At 41.0% G+C, this 23,206-nt stretch overlaps 1 protein-coding gene across 1 annotated transcript in view; it reads right to left on the bottom strand.

Annotated features, from left to right (window-relative positions):
- Positions 1–23,206, bottom strand: part of MYCBP2 (MYC binding protein 2) — a 553,924-nt gene that overhangs the window by 267,871 nt on the left and 262,847 nt on the right. Inside the window, 2 exon segments of the mRNA XM_082246610.1 lie at positions 10,499–10,677; positions 11,214–11,345. Of these exon segments, the coding sequence (XP_082102736.1) occupies positions 10,499–10,677; positions 11,214–11,345 (311 nt within the window).

Genomic DNA, 23,206 nt, shown 5'->3' with positions numbered 1-23,206 from the left:
CAACCCAACTCAATGATAGAGGGGCGGGTACTACGTCTGTCAATGAGCTTAAGAGAAAAGGATTTTACGGTAAGTTCTTACAAAAATCCATTTTTCTCTATCGCTCATTGACAGACGTAGTCTTCTTGATTCTCAAGAGCTGGGACATCCAGAAGCAGTGCCACAAATGAGGGGTGGGATTGACAAAATCAAATCCAATCTAGAAGGCCCAACCGGTGCCAAACTAGAAGTTTTAAAGGCTCATTATAAACAAAGAATGAGACTAAAGAAAAATTTTTCAACGGAAAAAACCCTCGAGGTAGACCACTGGTCTCCTCAAATTGCGGCCTGCAAAACCTTGCGGCCAAACGAGGCATCAGACGATGCCATTACATCAACTTTATAATGTTTAGTAAAGGTATGCACCGATGACCAGGTAGCCGCCTTGCACACCTGGACCACTGACGCCTGATGGCGAAAGGCCCATGACGCACTAAGTGCCCGAGTGGAGTGCGCCTTAACAGGGAACGGGGGCTCCCGACCCTTAATAGAATAAGCCTGTACTACCGTCTGTCTGATCCATCTGGAAATGGTCGCGGCAGATGCAGGCAACCCCTTTTTGGGTCCATCTGGGATCACAAAAAGTGAATCCGTCTTGCGAAACGAGTCTGTCGTTTTAAAGTATACCCTGATCGCCCGGACCACATCCAAGGAGTGTAACGCAAACTCCCGAGGATGACTGGGCTTAGGACACAGGGAAGGTAATACAATTTCTTCATTCAGATGAAATTCTGAAACCACTTTTGGTAGGAAGGATGGATTCGGACGAAGAACCACCTTATCTCTATGAACCACCAGATATGGTGAACGACAAGATAATGCGGCCAGTTCTGACACCCTGCGTGCAGAAGTAATAGCCACCAAGAAGGCCACCTTCTGGGACAACGTGGGTAGAGGAATCTCCCTAATATCTTCAAAGGGAGGTTTCTGAATAACCGACAACACTAAATTAAGATCCCAGGGGGGTAACGGCGCGTGCACTGGCGGAGCCAGATGTCGCACCCCCTGGATGAAATTCCGCACCAAGGAATGAGTAGCCAAAGGCTTCTGAAAGAAAATGGCTAATGCTGAGACCTGACCCTTGATAGTACTCAAGGCCAGTTTCTGCTCAACCCCTTGTTGCAGAAAAGCCAATATTCGACTAATCGAATAAGACCGAGGACGGAACCCCAAAGGTTCACATCATGCAATGTAGGACTTCCATGTGCGATGATAAATCTTTCTGGAAGTCGCTTTCCTTGCTTCAACTAGAGTAGGAATAACTGAAGCTGACAAACCTTTGTCCTTCAGCACCTGGGTCTCAATAGCCAGGCCGTTAAAGCCAGCGATCGTAAAGCAGGATGGAAGATCGGTCCCTGAGACAGTAGATCCTCCCTGAGAGGAAGTCTCCACGGGACGTCCGCCACCAGTCTGACCATGTCGGCGTACCAAGCTCGACGAGGCCAGTCCGGAACTACCAGGATTACTGGGATTCCTTCCTCCTCTATTCTGCGAAGAAGTCTTGGCAGTAACGCGAGAGGAGGGAAGGCATATATTAGCTGGTATTGCCCCCACGGGGCGATCAGTGCGTCTGCGGTTTCTGCTAGAGGATCGCGGGAGCGAGCCACGAATCTCTGAACTTTCCTGTTGAATCGTGATGCCAACAGATCCACATCCGGGGTGCCCCACCGTAGGCACAACTGGTGGAAAACGTCTGGATGGAGGGACCATTCCCCCTGATCCAGGGTCTGACGGCTGAGATAATCTGCCTGCCAATTCTCCACCCCCGGAATGAACACCGCAGAGATTGCTGGAACAAATCGTTCCGCCCAGTGAAGAATGCAAGCCACTTCTTTGGCCGCTCGGACACTCTTGGTGCCCCCCTGGTGATTGACATAAGCCACGGCCGTGGCATTGTCCGACTGGATCCGAACCGAGCTGCCCTGGAGCTGCTCGGTCCAGTGAATCAGACAAAGTCTGATCGCTCTCAGTTCCAATACATTTATCGGTAACCTGGATTCTTCCGGGGACCAAAGTCCCTGGGCAGATAACTGACCAAGAATTCCTCCCCATCCGGATAGACTGGCATCCGTGGTCACTGTCGTCCAATATATTGGCAGAAATGACTTTCCCTGGCTGAGCATCGGAGACCGAAGCCACCATACCAGAGACTCTCTGGTCTGTTTGCTCAATCGGATCTGATTGTCCAGGGATTCCGGATTCCGATTCCATCTGAGAAGAATCTCTTGCTGAAGAATTCGGGTATGGGACTGGGCAAATGGGACTGCTTCGAACGAAGCCACCATCAACCCCAGAACCCTCATGCAAGTCCGAAGGGAAGACCAGCTGTTGGACAGTAACAACTGGACTGCAGATTGAATCTTTCGGAGTTTCCCTACCGGAAGAAAAACTCTTGTCCTGACTGTGTCTAGAATTAGACCCAGATATTCGAGCCTCTGGGTGGGAACCAGAAATGACTTTTGCTGGTTCACCAGCCACCCGAATTCCTGTAAAGAAATCATAGTAATTTCTATGTTTTGTAGCAAGGTCTGAGGAGACTCTGCATGAAGCAGAAGATCGTCTAGGTAACCTAGAATCGATATACCTCTTTGGCGCAGAAGTGCCAACATTGGGGCCAACACCTTTGTGAAGACCCGCGGAGCCGTGGCGAGACCGAAAGGTAACGCCACAAACTGATAGTGGTTCTCCTCTACGGAAAAGCGTAGAAAACGCTGATGTCCTGCGAAAATGGGAATGTGAAGATAGGCGTCCTTGATGTCTATGGACGCTAGGACATCCCCTGGATGCAAGAAGGCTGCTACCGTGCGAATGGACTCCATTCTGAATCTTCTTATGTTGACGAAAGAATTGAGTGCTCTTAAGTCCAGAATTGGACGCACTTTGCCCTCTTTCCTGGGTATTGTAAACAGGTTTGAATAAAACCCTTGAAACCGTTCTGTCCAAGGAACGTGGACTACCACTCCTTGTTGTAGTAAATCTGTGACTGCTCTCCGCAGATCTTCTAAACCATCTGCGGATAGTCGGATATTGGAAGGGAAGAATCGCGCCGGTGGGAGAGATCGAAACTCGATCTTGTACCCTGACCTTATGACTTCGCAAACCCATTTGTCCGGGATTCTGGAAAGCCATGGATCCGGGAAGCGGCGAAGACGTCCCCCCACCCCAGTTATGGGTGGGGGCGCACCTTCAGGCTTTGGATGGTTTATCTTCAGGTCTGGAGGGGGCGGGCTTTTGCTTGCCCGACCAACGACCCCTGACGCCTCCTGCAGGAGCTTTGGAGGACTTAGTTTTTTCACCCGCTGGACGAAAAAACCTCTTGTGAGCAGAAAAAGAAGGCCCTCGTCTTTGACGAGTTCCTCTACCTTTAAAATTTTGCGGTAAAAAGGTGCTTTTTCCACCGGTGAGATCCTTAATGATCTCATCTAAGTTGGCTCCAAATAGACGCTCTCCTGAAAAGGGGATATTAGCCAATGCTTTTTTGGAACCTTGGTCGGCTAACCAACCTTTTAGCCACAGTGTACGCCTGAGAACCACTGCTGAGACTGATGCTCGCGCCATTAATGGAGTGGCGTCTAACGCCGCATCACATACAAACTGTAACCCCTGTATCATTTGTTCCAACAAATCTGATACCGCCTGAGGGACTTCTTCTAAGTCCCGGCGTAACCACTTGGTCCATTCAGTTACAGCCTGCGAAACCAGACCAATAGCAATTATTGGTCTGAAAGCTGATCCAATCAAGGAAAACATGGTGCGAGACATAGCTTCTATCTTGCGATCCACTGGATCTTTAAAAGACGGAGCATCTTCTAAAGGAATAACCGTGGCTTTATTCAATCTAGCAATAGGTGAATCCACCACAGGTGGTTCTGTCCATTTCTTAATAAGGGTTTCCTCAAACGGATAACGCCTGTCAATGCGTTTAGAAATATTAAAAGTGCGTTTTGGCAGACGCCATTCTTCTTCGATTGGATTGCCAAAACATTTGGGCAATGGAAAATCCTTCGCCACTTTGATGCGCTTTTTAGTCCCAAAAGGGATCTCAGTTTCAGCTATTTCTGATGGAATACCCTGTAACCTTAAAGTCTCTTGAACAGATAAAATGAGTGCGTTTACCAACGCTTCCTCTCGGGCTATGGCGGATGCCGAAACATCCTCCTCACTGTCTGAAGAGACAGGACCCGAGACACCAATACCAGATGAAGTACCTGCAACTGCAGAAATAGGCTCAGAGTCTGAATCCGAGGTTTCAGATAATAAGGGGTTAGGCGGGGGTCGCTTTCTTGCGCCCTGTCCCTGACAAGCCACTTCCACCCGGGACACAAAAGTTTCCATAATAGCTGACAAAGATTCAATTGTCAATGGGGTGCTGGAGGATCCCGCAGACCCCTCGAGGGGATCCGGAGGAGATACATGAGTGGCAGGGTCCATGTTAATACAGGACACCTTTGCCAGCAAAACAAAAAAACTTTTTCTTTTTTTTTTTTTTGTGTGTCTCCCCCTAGCGCAATAGCGCCCCTCAGAGTACCTGCTTCTCGATCCCAGAGAGAGAGAGAGGGACCCCCAAGGCTCACCAACCGATGCAGTGCAGTTTCCAACAAACTGCAGTCAGCGTCTGTCTTACACAGACTGGAAGGAGCTGTTTGCTTTTTCCTGGGCAGAAGGCGTGGCTCCGCCCCGTGTACGCCTTCCGGCGTTCCCAGCCCTCCACGAGGTAGCTGGGCTCACAAAACATGGCCGCCCCCATAGAAGAGACATAAGACTCCAAAAACATGGCGGCCGGCGTGACCTGAGGACATACATGCATTCGGTCTACGGCAAAATGGCGGCGGACCGCCGATATCGTCTTCCCAGCACATCCACCTGCACTCTGCTAAGAGGTGACATATGGATCTACAGAGATACACTGCACATAAGGTAGGATTATACCTCCTATGTCTGCTGTAATGTTACAGTCTGCTGGGTAGAGTGTTAGCTCTTGAACCAAGTCCACTTCCCACAAACACATGCTGTATTACAAGGGGGACTTGTAAGTATCAGATATATACTGACCATATATGGAGGGGCCCATAATATATACTGCCTCATAATGAGGAAAAAAGGGAACGTTTACTCACCATACCGAACCGACAGGCACCCTCTCTTCACAATACCCTCTCCACCGGGGTGGGGGTTTGTGGACGCCTCGACTCTCTGGTACCTGGCGTCCAAGCGAGACTTTTAACTCGCAAAGTCAGTCCCTTCACTGGGACTCCGTCGCGGCCGACCCAGCGCGGAGCTCTGGTCTGCACGCGCTCGTAGGCAGAAACCGGGGTGACCACTGGATCTCAACATCCAGCCCGTCGCCCGGCCCCGCATACTTACTTGAATATGTCGCGGCCGACCAAGCGCAATGCCATGGTCTGCGCGCGCTCGTAGGCCGGCTGGGGTGACCACAAGTGTCGCCCAGTCCGGCATTTTTGCTTGAAGATCTCACAGGAAAAAAACACTGGAGAAAACTACCTAAAAAATGTCTTTTTCTTAAAGAAAAAAAGTCTTGCCAGGACCAAAAGATCCCAGCAAGGAACTTAGGTCCTTACTCCTGACTAGACAGAAAAAAAACTGATTCCCTGTAGCAGAGAGAGGGAGGATATACCCTCAGGGACTGCCCCTAAGGTGGAGCCAGAACGTTTTGTCATTCTGCCTAGTCCTACTCCTGCGGAGACAACATAACCCAGCTCTTGAGAATCAAGAAGACTATGTCTGTCAATGAGCGATAGAGAAATACTTATTGTGACAGGTAACAGAAAACAAATTGGCCAAAAATTAAAAAAAAAAATTTGATTTTTACATTTTTTTTGGGGGGGGGGGGGGGGGGATTTCATATAAAAAAAATGTGAAAAATAGTTATTTTTTCAAAATGTACGCTATTTTTTGTTTATAGCGCAAAAAGTAAAAATCGCACAGGTGATCAAATACCACCAAAAGAAAGCTCCGTTTGTGGGAAAAAAGGACATAAATTTCGTTTGGGTAAGGCGTTACACGACCGTGCAATTGTCCGTTAAAAACGCACAGTGCCGAATCGCAAAAAGTGGCCTGGACACAAGACAGCAAAATCCTCCGGTGGTAAAGTGGTTGTAAAATTCAGACACGAAATATAAACATAGCATATCCCTCTACAGTATATACTTGTATACTAAGCTGCCTCATCCCTCATCTATTTGTATGGAGTCAGAAGTTTTCCTGACACCAGGAGAAAAATGGTGACAGGGAAGGGCTCAGGCTGTAATTTACAGCCTCAGCTGTCCCTTGCCTCCAATCATCTCTCAGAGCTTTCCTCACTGATGTAACTTCAGCTCTCCACCGCCTGCATTTTTAGAGCTGAAAGGTCCTGTTTAAATTCTGCACTTTGAATGGATGTAAGGAAAAGAAGGCTATAGTTACACAGGTACAACTTATGTAAGAAGATTCATTTAGCCGGTTTATCACATTAGGCCATTCACTTCACAGGGAAAGGGTTTGCAACCACTTTAAGATAAAATTCAAACAGCTCAAACATCCAAAGAGAATCACCTTCTTCTTAGGATGCTTAGAATTAGGAAGAAAAAGTTGGCTACACAATGTCCTGATTCAGGTGGAGTAAAGAAACCACCTCAAGTAAAGAAAAAGGAGGACTGAGACCTCAATGATGAAGAACTAGGAATGGTTCCTTGAAGGAGAGTGCAGCCAACTCTAAGACACTGCAAGTTGAAGTAATAGCAACCAAAAAGGCAACCTTACACATAAGGGACAAGAGAGTATCATAGAGACACTCAAAGTCGTCTGTCAACAGACAAAACCAAAATTTAAGGAGAACTAAAGGCAAATTTTTATTTTGCCATTTTGGCATCTGTGCTCCATTAGGGAGACTTTCCTTCACTTCTTGTTTCATAGCTAAACCAGGAAGTGACACAATACCTCCAAAGTGAGCAAATACCCATCACCAAGGTCACCAGAACTAGTGTTCCCATTGAAAGATTTCCCCACTAAATTTTCTGGGTACAACCCAAGATATGGGATTTTCTTTCACATTCACACCTGGGCGTTTTTGAGTGTTTTTCAGCTCCAAAAACGCTCAAAAAAAACGTTCCAAAACGCCCAACAAGTAAAACCCCATTCATTTATATGGCCCCTGTTCACATCTGAGCGTTTTGCAAAACGCCTGTAGCTGAAAAAAGTACATGAGCTTCTTTTTGGGCTGATTACCAGCGTTTTTGATAGATGTCAATGCCTGCCTCCGAAAACACCTGAAAAAAACGCCTGAAAATCGCGGTAAAAATCGTGGTAAAATCGCAGTAAAAAAACGCGGTAAAACGCTACGCTCAAGTGTGAATGCAGCCTTACGGTGATAATAGTAAACATGACAAATAGAGAGGGTGAATCTCCCAAATCGGGGCACAGACAAACAAAAACCCTTACCGGTGTTCTAATCCCCCTCCCCTCAATCAAAAAAAAAAAAAAAAAAGTTTTTCCCTTATATACTTTAAGGTCCCATAGGGACAGAGCAGTCCACGTATCTCCCTGGACAAAAGCTTTTACCGAGGAATGAGAGATTATGGGTCTCTAAAACACAATGGCCAGGGTCTGCCCCTTAATAGTACTTAAAGCCATAAAAATCTGCACACCAGGCTTTTGCACGTTTAGACATATCTGATGGAACTACCCGAAAATATGTGGCTTCTGGTCTTGGACTAAATATACACCATCTTAGACAACCAACTAAGACAAACCCCTAAAGAAAAAGCCAGTAAAGGTTAATTTAGGAAGAAAGCCAGTTAATTGCTCCAAGTATAAATTAAGACCCAAGAACTCTCTTTATATAGCATATTAATTTGTTCACGTCATACAAGAAAATCAGCAGCCACATTGGACAATAAGATATCCAAATTTCTAAAAACTTGGAAGCCCTGGATTGCACATTATATCCTGGTGGACTTTTAACATTTTACTAACCCTTGAGGCTCTTGTAGATGGGCCTTTTTCTATTCTAATTCTTTGCTCTGGAAATGTACTTCGCTGAGATAGTCTCTCTTCCCCCCTTCTAGTAACTTGTTTTTATTTCTTCTTCCTCACACCTTTCACGGCAGGAGTTCTTTCTTAATGTGCATATTCTAGTCTTGCCTCAGAGAGGTTCTTGCTCTGGGAAAGGTTATCAATAGCGTATATTTTATTGGATCTTAGTTTATTTGGTAAACTGATAAACTTATGTTGTTGTCTGGAGTACATTATTTTGCTAATTTTTCCTTATTAACTCTGTATGCATTATTGTTCTTGTATTTTAGTGAAATATCAATAAAAATTAATGGACAAGAAATCTCCACACCAGACTGGAGAAAAACCAAAAAGGCACACCACAAGCCAAAATGCTGAGGAAATCACTTTGGAACTATAAAAAACCTTCTGCGGATGAGCCCAATCAGCATACACAACTTCCTCCCTCCTGAAAGGAATCATCTACAGCAGGGATCCTCAAACTGCGGCCCTCCAGCTATTGCTGAACTACACATCCCATGAGGCATTGTAAAACACTGACATTCACAGACATGACTAGGCATGATGGGAATTGTAGTTCCTAAACTACTGGAGGGCCATAGTTTACACAGGTCTACAGAGTATTTTTGGTCCTTGACAGCTTTCACCTCTTCCGAAGCCTGAGGATGATCATTCGAGGCCTAATGCTCCTGAAAAAGGTTTGGAGAGGAAGAGGAGCATCAACACTTGCATGCCTGCCATGGCTAGATAGGTTTGCAGAGAATTCCTCTCATTACACCAAGGGACCGGAGGTTTGTGATGCTGACACAGTGAAAATACCAGATAGACAATTTAGAGCCAATCTGATCTTTGGGGGAAATACAGGACTGTGAAGGGGGGGGGGGGGTTCTGCCTACCCGATAGAGGGATTTGTGAGCCCACCCCACTGCCAGTGAAATGCCATGGCTTGCTGAGGGTTAACTGTTCTAATACTCTGCAGGAGAGCAGCCATCCAGCTGAGTGTCAACATAAGCAAGGACACCCATATGGCAAGTAACCACAAACAAGTGCCCCAATGTTTGCGTTGTCCAGAAGCAGACCCCATTAAAGGGTGCTGCAGCTGTGTAGGAGTTAAGGATGGGAACATAAGCAGTGTTGACATACTGGGCAGGAAGGATCCAGTAGCATGTGAACAAACGTGAAACAGCACCTGGAAATCCAGCAAAATGTCATCGCCCACCGGCGCCATGCTGTTCCTTACCTTTTAAAAAATGCTACAACTGTGTAGCACTCCCACATGAAAAACTATAGCCCATATTACCCCAGGAACAAGAAAACCCTGAATAAGGAGGACCAACATCTGCGCCATAATCAGACATCCTCACTAGTCCAGCTGCAGGGCCCAAATGCTACATTTTCACCCCTCGCAGCAGGCACGCCCCACAGGGTCTTATAGGGCTCAACTCTTCTCCAGGAGCATCACAGCTTTGGACATGTAAAAGCACCTTGCCAGCAAGGTCACCTGGTACACAATAAAATAAAGGTTGGAAAAGGCGCTACCTATTAAAAAGTGTATATTACAAAGATCCTATAGATACATGTTCATCATAAGGAGGATCAAAAACATATAAAATAATCCACTGGTGATAGTAAAAGTGCAAAAATAGAAACTATAGTTGGGCTGAGTACCCAAGCCCCTAAAAGTGCTCTGTGCCCAAAATGTTAATTGTTGTATACCTTAAATAAAGCAAAGGTGCACAAATTGTAATACAATTTATTTATACAGTGCTGGTAGTGAATTATTCAGTGCAAGATTTAAATAAATCAGTGTAATGGGTAGTCGGTTAATTGTTTCATTCTTCATAAAAAAACAATGTGCATAAAATTAAAAAATAAAAACATATATAAAAAGAAAAAAAGAAAAAAAAAAAAACTTTTTATCAATAAAGTGCTGGGAACAGTGCCCGTGAAAAAATAAAGAGGTTTGTAGGTGAATGAGGCTGGTGAATTAAGTGCCTATGCCCGTGATGCCCGCTAGGTATCGCACTCACCCTTCACAACCCTTCAGTATAGGGTTTTGGCTGTTAATGGAGGTCTCCAAACAAACAAAGTAATCCAGGGGTCCTCTCTGTCTGTAGAGAGCAGGCTCACTACCCCAGCCTTTGAATAAACAATGAAGGGGCAAAAACCCTCAGATGAGACCGTGTGTGTTGTCTGTTTCTGCCAGCATGTGCATGCAAGACACCTAACTGGCCCCGAGTGCTGCCCCTCCCCTCTTCCAGACAAAATGCTGCTACACACGGGACTACAGAAAGTGAAAGTTACGTGTAATTGAGGTAGTTTATTTCAAATACATTTAACCGGTTTTTAATTATTCCATAACTGCATTCATATTTTTAAATTACGTGCCTGAAGTTTAGCTTTAATATAGGGCACACAACACATATGGACTTTACACAGTAAAACAAACCTGTAGTATAATACTTGAGGGATTTGTCCTCTGGTTTGGTTTGTACCATTGCTGCTTAAACTGCAGGAACTGAAAGTAAAGGTCACCCCGTCAGGGCACTGAACAGTGGTCATTCCACCATCCCCATTAGCTGTGCGACTTCCATAATTCCTCAAACGCACTGCATACTTTGTGTTCTCCTGAAACACATAACAAAAATGTTGACAGTATTCTCTGAATAATCTGTTCATTATAATTGTGATTTTGGGGGTCTATTACACAAACTAAAATACCTACTTTTATTAGTGTATCATATTATGCTCCCCTAAACACAGAAGTTTACCACATATGGACTATCGTCTTTCAACATATGTAAAAAAAAAAACAAAAAAAACCTTCAGCCCCAAATGTGTGTGCATTAGTTACGAGCTATAATGTAAACACTACAAATCGGATACAAAAGGTTAAAAAAAAAAAATACAGTTTTGTACATCTCTGCAATACATGGACATTTACAATGTTTTATCCCTTTAAACATGCACAGAAAATGATCTGTTGATGTTTAACACCTAAGACTTCCTATGGCTTTTTTTTGTAATACATATGCAATCCTGCTGTCTATTTCCAACAGGGCATACCACACAAAAAAAAATGTATTCCTTTTAGTGCGTTGTCAGTAAATGACAGCGAAAGCCTGACTTTTTTTTAACAAACTATTAATAAAGCATGTTTTTACCTTTAAAGGAACAGCTTTGTCCAGCCTAATTTCAGCAATATCGCTTGGTGAATCATCAGTTGTATAAGTGCCTTTGACAAGCTCTAGTGACGTCCACCTATGAGAGTGGCCTGCATCTGCAGAATGCTCACTCTAAAAGGAATCAACAGGTGAAAAGTTAGAATAAAAGCATTTATATACTTCAATTTGTTTATTGAAACAGAGGAGGTACATAACATTGGAAACATCAGTACAGCATATCAGCCAGCAAAGGGGTATAAAGAAAGTCAACAATGTATTATGCCACTTGGGTTGAGGAATGATTAGAGACAGACAATGAAGGCTCAAGAAAATGGGATTTTTGACTTACCGTAAAATCCATTTCTCTGATGTTCATTGACGGACACAGTTCCTGATACTTAAACCATTGGGTTATACTGCCCCTTACAGGAGTAGGACACTAGGCAGGCAAAAGCTCGACTACGCCTATGGGCAGTCCCGGGGGGGGGGGGGGGTATATATCCCCACTCTCAGCTATAGGCACTTAGTTTTATTACAAGCAATGTCAGAAGAAAGCCAACTCCACAGAGGGGTGGGGTGCTGTGTTCATCAATGAACATCAGAGAAATGGATTTTACGGTAAGTCAAAAATCCCATTTTCTCTTTTGTTTATTGACGGACACCGCTCCCGATTCTTCTTAACTATTGGGACATCCCAAAGTAGTGTTAAACATGAGGGGTAAGAAAAAGCTGAAAATTCCCAAGGCTAACCATAGCCAACCAGGTAACACATGGAGCTCAACCATAAACAACTGGAGCTCACCTGAAAAAAAAAACAATACAGCCTCAAAGAGGACCAGGTCCTCTACAGCAGCCAGCAAAACATTGCGTCCAAAAGAAGCATCTGCAGATGCCAACACATCCACTTTATAAAAATGTAAAAGTTTGCACCGACGACCAGGTGGTCCTCTTGCAAACATGCATCAATGACGCTTGATGACAGAAAGCCCAGGAGACACCAAGCGCACTAGTAGAGTGCACCTAGACAGGGAAAGGGGGAACCTGACCCCTGATGCAATAGGCCTGAACCTCCATCTGTCTAATCCATCTGGAAATGGTCACAGAAAAAGCGGACAACCCTTTGTGAGATCCGTCCGTGAGCACAAAGAGTCTGCCTTCCTAAAAGACTCCATAGCTGCCAGGTACACCAATTGCCCAGACCACATCCAAGGTATGCAAGGTTATTGCCTTCGGATGTTTAGCCTGGGACACAGGGAAGGCAATACAATGTCTTCATTCAAATGGAAATCAGAGACCACCTTAGGAGGAAATGACGGACAAGGGCAAAGCACCACCTTATTCTTGTGAATCACCATATAAAGGTGAAAGACCAGAAAACGCCACCAGTTCCAACACCCTACGTGCAGAGGTGACAGCCACCAAAAAGGGCACCTTCTGGGGCAGGGCAAGCAGGGAAACCTCCTGAACATTTTCAAAGGGAGGCTTCTGTAGAGCTGAAAGCACTACATTAAGATCCCAAGGCAGCAACAGAGCCCGCACTGAAGGAACCAAAATGTCGGACACCCTGAAGAAAAGTACACACCAGGAAGTGCGAGGCCAAAGGTGGTTGGAAAAGGGCCTGCCAAAGCCAATACCTGGCCCTTGATGGTACGCATGGCTAACTTATGTTTAAACCCCCATTAAAGGAAGGTTAAGATCCGATCCCCCGAGAAGGAGTGAGGATGAACCCCAAGAGACTCACCACACAATCTAAGCCTTCCACATACGATGGTAGATCTTCTTAGAAGCAGATTTGCTAGCTTTCAACAGAGTAGGAATCACTGACTCAGATAAACCCCCATCCTTTAGCACCGTTCCATTCAACAGCCAAGCCGCAAAGCAAGCGATTGTAAAGCAGGATGGAAGATCGGTCCTTGGGACAGCCGATCCTCCCTGAGAGGAAGCCCCTGCCAAGGAGCATCGGCGACCAGCCGTACCCGACTGGCGTACAAAGACTGGTGAGGTCAGTCTTGATAGAATCCCTTCTGCTTTGATCCAGCACAGGAGTCGTTGGCAAATTTGAGAAGTCAGCCCACCTTAGAATGCCTACTTGCTGAGTCGCCAGGACCCTACTTGAACTCCCTTGGTGATTGACATAGGCCACGACTGTGGCATTGTCCAAATAAATTTGTAACGGGCACCCCTGAAGACGAATTGTCCAATGAGCCAGACAAAGGCTGATCGCTCAAGGTTCCAGAACAATATTCGGCAGTCTAGACTCTGCTAAATATGTATGTAAATATGAAGTGGTGGCGCTGCTTATAAAGTGCAAACAGGTATATATAAATATGTAAAATGAAACAAATATAATGTAGAAACACAGATGTGATTGAGGAATAAAAATATAAATATAAATGGTGGATATGTAAATAATACCACAATATAGTGAAATTCCAACATAAAATGGTATTGGGAATGAGTTAATATGAAATATATGAAAAAATATAAAAATATAATAATAAAATGAAGTAAAATATAAATAACCACCAGAGTGCGTAGTATAAAGAGCAAAGTACTAAAATATGTATATCTCTTAGTATATACCTAAAATAATAATATCAGCATGTTGCAATAAAAATACATAGGCAATGGTATAATATAAAAAGTGTGCAAAAAGTGCAACAATTAAATTGGGTGTGCGGGAAACTTTTCCAGAAAAAATGAATAAAGTGCGGGAAACTATTTTTACAAAGTGCAACAAGAAGTGATGTGATCTAAATTCATGTGATAAATAGTCCGTATAATAATAAAGGTGCAAACAATATTATGGGCAAGCTCAATGTGCAAAGAAATATGAACTCCAAGGTAGAAATAAGAAATGGTATTAGATCAGATCAGCTATTAAGATAAGTCCATATATAGATGGTTGTGCCCCGAGGAGTGGTGAATGGATAAGTATCCAGCGGTGACCCCCAAGGTGGGTGACTGGCGAGTGGCGGGGAAACCTCTAGTAGAAAAACCTACTCACCAGATGTACCCACCCCACACAGGGGTATAGGGCAGGTACTGTAGTAATATCCTGTTGGTCCTGGCTCTGGGTAGTGGTTCCCTTCCTGGGGGAGATGTAGTATAGGGTCCGCAGGGATATCCTAAAGTGAGATCCTATCCGATAGTAGGATATCCAACGATCCGTGGGGTGAACTGATATGGCCACTCAAAGGTATGTGGATGGAGGGATCATATAAATGGAAAAGAACTCGATAGTGTAATACCGTTTTTAAAGTTTATTCCTTCCAGCAGTAACATAAAAATGGGTACTCACATAGATAAAATCAGTAAACAGCGAGGTAGTGGCGTCCCGGAACGCAATGCGTTCCAACTGGAGACCGGAACCGGAAGTGACGTGACGGCGCTGTACGCGTTTCGTCATGTGACGTCTTCTGCAGCGTCCAGTCACTTCCAGCGTAAGCCCTTTTGTATATGGTGGTTGCTAAGCGACGGGGCTCGTTTGTGAAATACAACGAGAAGTAACAGGTGTTCAATATAGACTGATGCCGTAGGTCAATTGCAAAAACGTGTGGTGCAACTAATAAGAAAATACGACCATGGCTTTCTTCTTGGCAATTGCAAACCAAGTATGTGTATATTTCAATCAATATCCTATGATAAATCCAATAACCCACGCCCGCTTGGTTGAACCACCATATATACATACAGGGAGGTATACAACATATATATATATAATAATAAAAAATACTAAACATTTTATTTGTTAACAAATATTATAAAAACAGAGGATGAGTGTAAAATATAGAATCTTATATAGTATGTCGTCTGGTGGAAGAAAGTATATAGAGGAGACAACGAATGTGATCATATATAATGCGCCATCTGGTGGACGGACATATATATGGTATTAACTATATGATGTATATACTAAAAGTGTGTATATAATATAATTTAAATAATTAAAATAATTATAAAGCATGATAGTGATTTATAAAAATTATTATAAAATTAATATGTGGTAATTGGTGAAAGGCAATGTGAATAAAGGTATAAAAATTATACAATTGATAATATTGAATATCAGTAATTTTAAGTGCTTATATAACATGAAGATGTGATATAAAATAAAAATATATATATAAAATTAATATATAAAAATGTGATAATTGGTGAAAAGTAATGTGGATTAAAATATAAAATAAATATGTAGTATATTATGAAAGACAAAGTAAGGTGGAATACTACGGAGGAGGACATCTAGTGGATGGTCAATATACTACACCGAGAGTATATATATAAGATGCTAAATGGATGAAGTAAAAAGGATTGAGTGTAATATATTCAGATGATATGATTAGACTAATAAATATAGATGTATATGGGATGTAGATTAATGGCATTAGATAAGATATAGGAGTGGAGGTTATATAAAATTAAAATACATTTTATAGTGATAAAATAGGATAATGAGGAATATGAATATAGAAAATAAAAGATAAAAATATTGGGATAATGGAAAAAATTAAGATAAAAAAGGGGAATTAAAAATTGGAAATAAAACAGTTGAGGTCTATGTCCAAATTGAGTCCCCTAGGCTGAAGTGTATTAAGCCGGTAAATCCAGCTAGTTTCGTTTTTAGAGATTTTGATTCTTTTATTTTCGCCTCTCCAGTGTCCAGTAATGGAGTCGATTCCCACAAAAGTAAGGCACCTTGGGTCCTTATTATGTACCTCTGCGAAGTGTCTGGAGAGACTATGTTTCGTAAACCCCTTTTTTATGTTCTTAACATGCTCTCTGATGCGTACAAACAAAGGCCTGGTGGTCCTGCCCACATATTGGAGCCGACAAGGGCACTCTACTAGATAAGTCACATGGGTGGTCTGACAAGTTATTAGTTTGTTAATCTTGAACTCTTCCCCACTCCATCTGGATTTGAAATGTAGTGTCTTTCTAGGTTGTTTGCTGGTTGATCTACAGGGTAAACATCTATTACATCGAAAAAACCCTTTTAAATCAGGGAACAATTTTACTGGTTTGGGGGGATCAACTGCATTGTGAACCAGTTGGTTGCGTAGGTTAGGGGCTTTTCTGTATATAAATCTCGGTTGTCTGGGTAGCATTTTGGACAAAGTTTTATCAGACTTCAGAATAGGCCAGTATTTCTTCACAATTTTCTCTGTTTGTCTGAAGTTTTGATGAAAACCGGTAATAAAAGCTAGCTCATTCGATTTTTGTTCCGGCACGTTAGTTTTATGTAGTAAAGGTGCCTTACTTTTGTGGGAATCGACTCCATTACTGGACACTGGAGAGGCGAAAATAAAAGAATCAAAATCTCTAAAAACGAAACTAGCTGGATTTACCGGCTTAATACACTTCAGCCTAGGGGACTCAATTTGGACATAGACCTCAACTGTTTTATTTCCAATTTTTAATTCCCCTTTTTTATCTTAATTTTTTCCATTATCCCAATATTTTTATCTTTTATTTTCTATATTCATATTCCTCATTATCCTATTTTATCACTATAAAATGTATTTTAATTTTATATAACCTCCACTCCTATATCTTATCTTATGCCATTAATCTACATCCCATATACATCTATATTTATTAGTCTAATCATATCATCTGAATATATTACACTCAATCCTTTTTACTTCATCCATTTAGCATCTTATATATATACTCTCGGTGTAGTATATTGACCATCCACTAGATGTCCTCCTCCGTAGTATTCCACCTTACTTTGTCTTTCATAATATACTACATATTTATTTTATATTTTAATCCACATTACTTTTCACCAATTATCACATTTTTATATATTAATTTTATATATATATTTTTATTTTATATCACATCTTCATGTTATATAAGCACTTAAAATTACTGATATTCAATATTATCAATTGTATAATTTTTATACCTTTATTCACATTGCCTTTCACCAATTACCACATATTAATTTTATAATAATTTTTATAAATCACTATCATGCTTTATAATTATTTTAATTATTTAAATTATATTATATACACACTTTTAGTATATACATCATATAGTTAATACCATATATATGTCCGTCCACCAGATGGCGCATTATATATGATCACATTCGTTGTCTCCTCTATATACTTTCTTCCACCAGACGACATACTATATAAGATTCTATATTTTACACTCATCCTCTGTTTTTATAATATTTGTTAACAAATAAAATGTTTAGTATTTTTTATTATTATATATATATATGTTGTATACCTCCCTGTATGTATATATGGTGGTTCAACCAAGCGGGCGTGGGTTATTGGATTTATCATAGGATATTGATTGAAATATACACATACTTGGTTTGCAATTGCCAAGAAGAAAGCCATGGTCGTATTTTCTTATTAGTTGCACCACACGTTTTTGCAATTGACCTACGGCATCAGTCTATATTGAACACCTGTTACTTCTCGTTGTATTTCACAAACGAGCCCCGTCGCTTAGCAACCACCATATACAAAAGGGCTTACGCTGGAAGTGACTGGACGCTGCAGAAGACGTCACATGACGAAACGCGTACAGCGCCGTCACGTCACTTCCGGTTCCGGTCTCCAGTTGGAACGCATTGCGTTCCGGGACGCCACTACCTCGCTGTTTACTGATTTTATCTATGTGAGTACCCATTTTTATGTTACTGCTGGAAGGAATAAACTTTAAAAACGGTATTACACTATCGAGTTCTTTTCCATTTATATGATCCCTCCATCCACATACCTTTGAGTGGCCATATCAGTTCACCCCACGGATCGTTGGATATCCTACTATCGGATAGGATCTAACTTTAGGATATCCCTGCGGACCCTATACTACATCTCCCCCAGGAAGGGAACCACTACCCAGAGCCAGGACCAACAGGATATTACTACAGTACCTGCCCTATACCCCTGTGTGGGGTGGGTACATCTGGTGAGTAGGTTTTTCTACTAGAGGTTTCCCCGCCACTCGCCAGTCACCCACCTTGGGGGTCACCGCTGGATACTTATCCATTCACCACTCCTCGGGGCACAACCATCTATATATGGACTTATCTTAATAGCTGATCTGATCTAATACCATTTCTTATTTCTACCTTGGAGTTCATATTTCTTTGCACATTGAGCTTGCCCATAATATTGTTTGCACCTTTATTATTATACGGACTATTTATCACATGAATTTAGATCACATCACTTCTTGTTGCACTTTGTAAAAATAGTTTCCCGCACTTTATTCATTTTTTCTGGAAAAGTTTCCCGCACACCCAATTTAATTGTTGCACTTTTTGCACACTTTTTATATTATACCATTGCCTATGTATTTTTATTGCAACATGCTGATATTATTATTTTAGGTATATACTAAGAGATATACATATTTTAGTACTTTGCTCTTTATACTACGCACTCTGGTGGTTATATTTTACTTCATTTTATTATTATATTTTTATATTTTTTCATATATTTCATATTAACTCATTCCCAATACCATTTTATGTTGGAATTTCACTATATTGTGGTATTATTTACATATCCACCATTTATATTTATATTTTTATTCCTCAATCACATCTGTGTTTCTACATTATATTTGTTTCATTTTACATATTTATATATACCTGTTTGCACTTTATAAGCAGCGCCACCACTTCATATTTACATACATATTTATATAGCCTTTTTTGGCTATATTTTAAGTGAGGCTGCAGCTTACTTGTGCACGCATTTAATTTATCCTCTGACATCCTTAGCGCGGATTTATTTATATTCTATTTCACACATACCCTCATTGGGCATGGCTAATCCTGCAGCTTCGGATATCTTTGGATATATAAACAATAGGAAAATCAACATTGAGGATATTTTTAACCAGGAGAGAGTAACCAATAGACAAGACATGGACGGGCTTTTTAAACAACTTAAACACGCCCTAGAAAAACAACTTAGGGTCTGGTGGGACATTTCAACCCTGGAAATGTATATTAGAGATAAAATTACCCCCAGACGACTAAGATGGGATGTGAATCCCAATGATGGTCTTAATGATATCACTCTAACAGAAGAATGGTATATATTTTTTAATCGGTGTGAAACTGACCTTCTCACACTTATCATCAAAAGAAGACAGACTAAATTAAGGAACATAGAAACACAGATTACAGATTTAAAGACGGCACTTATTCCATTCTTACCTCACAAGGAATACAAAGATAAAGAAAAGGAACTTCAAACCTATATTGCAAAATACGATTCGGCCATACAACAAAAAAAGCAAAAAAAGTATAGTAGAGATGTCACGGATTACAAGAGTTCCAAAGTATATAAATGGCAAACAGCGGAAGAAGAAATGGAGATTCCCACTACTCCAAATGCCTTTGAGTCCAGGGATACATCGGTAGATGAAGATGAATATGAGGAGTCCCTAGCTACACCAGCCCCCAGGACTCCACAGTTGTTCACCTTCAGACCTAATAGAGATATAGAGGACAACAGACCGCCTACCCAAGAGAATAGGCCCCTACCACCTAGGAATACACCCAGAACGCAAGAGAGACCACGTACACCACCCAGGGAGTACAACAGGGTCAACACACCCAACCAAAGAAATTTCAATCTCCCTATGCACAATAGGTTCTCTCCGTTAGCCAGGATGGATACATATACTCCAGGCAGAGAATATAGGGACAGACCGAATTACAACACACAAAGGGATTTTTTCCGTGGAGGCCACCAAAGAAGACCACCACCTCCTTACAGACAACAAGGATGGTACAGACCACAAAGAAACATAGGATGGAGAGGACCACAAGACCAGCAGAACAGATGGAATCGCAATTACCACGAAGACAGAAGACCCAATGCATACAGAGGGGGGGAATACCAGAACCAATGGAGGGGACCCCCACCAGGAGGATACACGAGACCCCAACAACAGAATTACTACTGGGAAGAAGAAGAAGACGGAAGAGGGGTAAGAGAGGTGGGAGGAAGAAAACGAAGACGAGAATTTTAGGTCAAGGGATTTTTAACCTTACAGACATTATTTTTAATGAGGATGAACTTCAACTTTTAGATCTTGGCCTCAAATTCGCTCCCACCAAGGATGCTGACCCCTTTGAAATTTTTATCGACCTTCACAAATTTTTAAGAAAATTGAATATTAAAAAATTTTTTAAAATAAAAGGACATACACAGTCTACTTCCGACCCCAATTTTGTACACTCAGGCCTCAGGAACAACTCGGTTTTTAACCCATCAGTCCCTGGGGGTGAGTGTATCAGCGCTTTTAAGAAGATGGTAGAGGAGGACTTGAGGAAGATAAAGAAACCACATAAAAAATTCAATAAAGTAAAAGCAGCTATCAAACAATTGGAAGACAGAAAGGGAATCATAATCCGACCCGCAGACAAGGGAGGAGGATTAGTAATTCTGAACAAAACTGATTACGAACAGGAAATGAATAATTTATTAAGTGTGGAAGATACCTATAAAAAACTGAAAAGCAACCCAACCACGACATATAGGAAGAAGCTAAAAGATTTCATCAATAAGGGTAAAGAATTGGGGATTTTGAACAAGAAGGAAGCACAATATTTATTACCCAATTCAAGTAAAATTCCAGTACTGTATTATTTACCCAAAATACATAAAGATCCCGTTAAACCCCCAGGAAGGCCCATCGTGAGTGGTGTGGACTCACTATTTTCCAGACTGGGGGAGTATCTGGATGGATACTTACAGCCGGCTGTAAAAATGGGAAAATCATACCTTAAAGACAGCTCAGAGCTGATAAAAGCACTAAAAGAAGTACAATTACCAGAAGGATGTATCCTGGCGACAATAGATGCTAACTCTCTTTATACCAGCATCAACCAGACGGAGGGATTAGAAGCAGTAGATATTGCTTTACATGAACGCACTAAGTTAAAACAAACGCAAATAAAATACATACTGGATGGTCTAAAACTCACTATGAGTAGTAATTTCTTCTGGCATAAAAACAAATATTATTTACAAACAAAAGGGGTCGCAATGGGAGCACGCTACGCACCCAGCGTAGCGAACCTGTTTATGGACCTTTTAGAAGAGAACATCATTTATAGCCAAAATATACCAGAATTGATATTTTACAGACGATATATAGATGATATCATCATTTTATGGGAGGGGACTGAAGAAACTTTGAACAATTTCTTTTTAAAGATGAATGAGAATCCATATGGCATTAAGTTTACAGGAGATTGGAGTTTTAACCAGATAAATTATTTGGATCTTAACATTTTTAAAGAAAATAATATACTTAAAAGTAGGACTTATTTTAAACCTACAGACAGGAACGGATATATACCCAGTACCAGTTGTCACCATCCTAGATGGAAAGAAGGAATCCCAAAAAGCCAATTCGTCAGGATCAGAAGAAATTGTGACAATTTGGAAGACTACATACTACAAACGGATATTTTAATAAACAGATTTGAAGAAAAGGGATATGACAGACAGAAGCTAATTACGGCCAGAAATAAAATATTGAGAACGGATAGAGAAGAATTACTACATAAAACTAACGTGCCGGAACAAAAATCGAATGAGCTAGCTTTTATTACCGGTTTTCATCAAAACTTCAGACAAACAGAGAAAATTGTGAAGAAATACTGGCCTATTCTGAAGTCTGATAAAACTTTGTCCAAAATGCTACCCAGACAACCGAGATTTATATACAGAAAAGCCCCTAACCTACGCAACCAACTGGTTCACAATGCAGTTGATCCCCCCAAACCAGTAAAATTGTTCCCTGATTTAAAAGGGTTTTTTCGATGTAATAGATGTTTACCCTGTAGATCAACCAGCAAACAACCTAGAAAGACACTACATTTCAAATCCAGATGGAGTGGGGAAGAGTTCAAGATTAACAAACTAATAACTTGTCAGACCACCCATGTGACTTATCTAGTAGAGTGCCCTTGTCGGCTCCAATATGTGGGCAGGACCACCAGGCCTTTGTTTGTACGCATCAGAGAGCATGTTAAGAACATAAAAAAGGGGTTTACGAAACATAGTCTCTCCAGACACTTCGCAGAGGTACATAATAAGGACCCAAGGTGCCTTACTTTTGTGGGAATCGACTCCATTACTGGACACTGGAGAGGCGAAAATAAAAGAATCAAAATCTCTAAAAACGAAACTAGCTGGATTTACCGGCTTAATACACTTCAGCCTAGGGGACTCAATTTGGACATAGACCTCAACTGTTTTATTTCCAATTTTTAATTCCCCTTTTTTATCTTAATTTTTTCCATTATCCCAATATTTTTATCTTTTATTTTCTATATTCATATTCCTCATTATCCTATTTTATCACTATAAAATGTATTTTAATTTTATATAACCTCCACTCCTATATCTTATCTAATGCCATTAATCTACATCCCATATACATCTATATTTATTAGTCTAATCATATCATCTGAATATATTACACTCAATCCTTTTTACTTCATCCATTTAGCATCTTATATATATACTCTCGGTGTAGTATATTGACCATCCACTAGATGTCCTCCTCCGTAGTATTCCACCTTACTTTGTCTTTCATAATATACTACATATTTATTTTATATTTTAATCCACATTACTTTTCACCAATTATCACATTTTTATATATTAATTTTATATATATATTTTTATTTTATATCACATCTTCATGTTATATAAGCACTTAAAATTACTGATATTCAATATTATCAATTGTATAATTTTTATACCTTTATTCACATTGCCTTTCACCAATTACCACATATTAATTTTATAATAATTTTTATAAATCACTATCATGCTTTATAATTATTTTAATTATTTAAATTATATTATATACACACTTTTAGTATATACATCATATAGTTAATACCATATATATGTCCGTCCACCAGATGGCGCATTATATATGATCACATTCGTTGTCTCCTCTATATACTTTCTTCCACC

This window comes from Pelophylax lessonae, assembly GCF_965119305.1.
Source record: "Pelophylax lessonae genome assembly, chromosome: 2".
Classification (NCBI taxonomy): Eukaryota; Metazoa; Chordata; class Amphibia; order Anura; family Ranidae; genus Pelophylax; species Pelophylax lessonae.
This window is presented reverse-complemented; position numbering and strand designations above follow the sequence as displayed.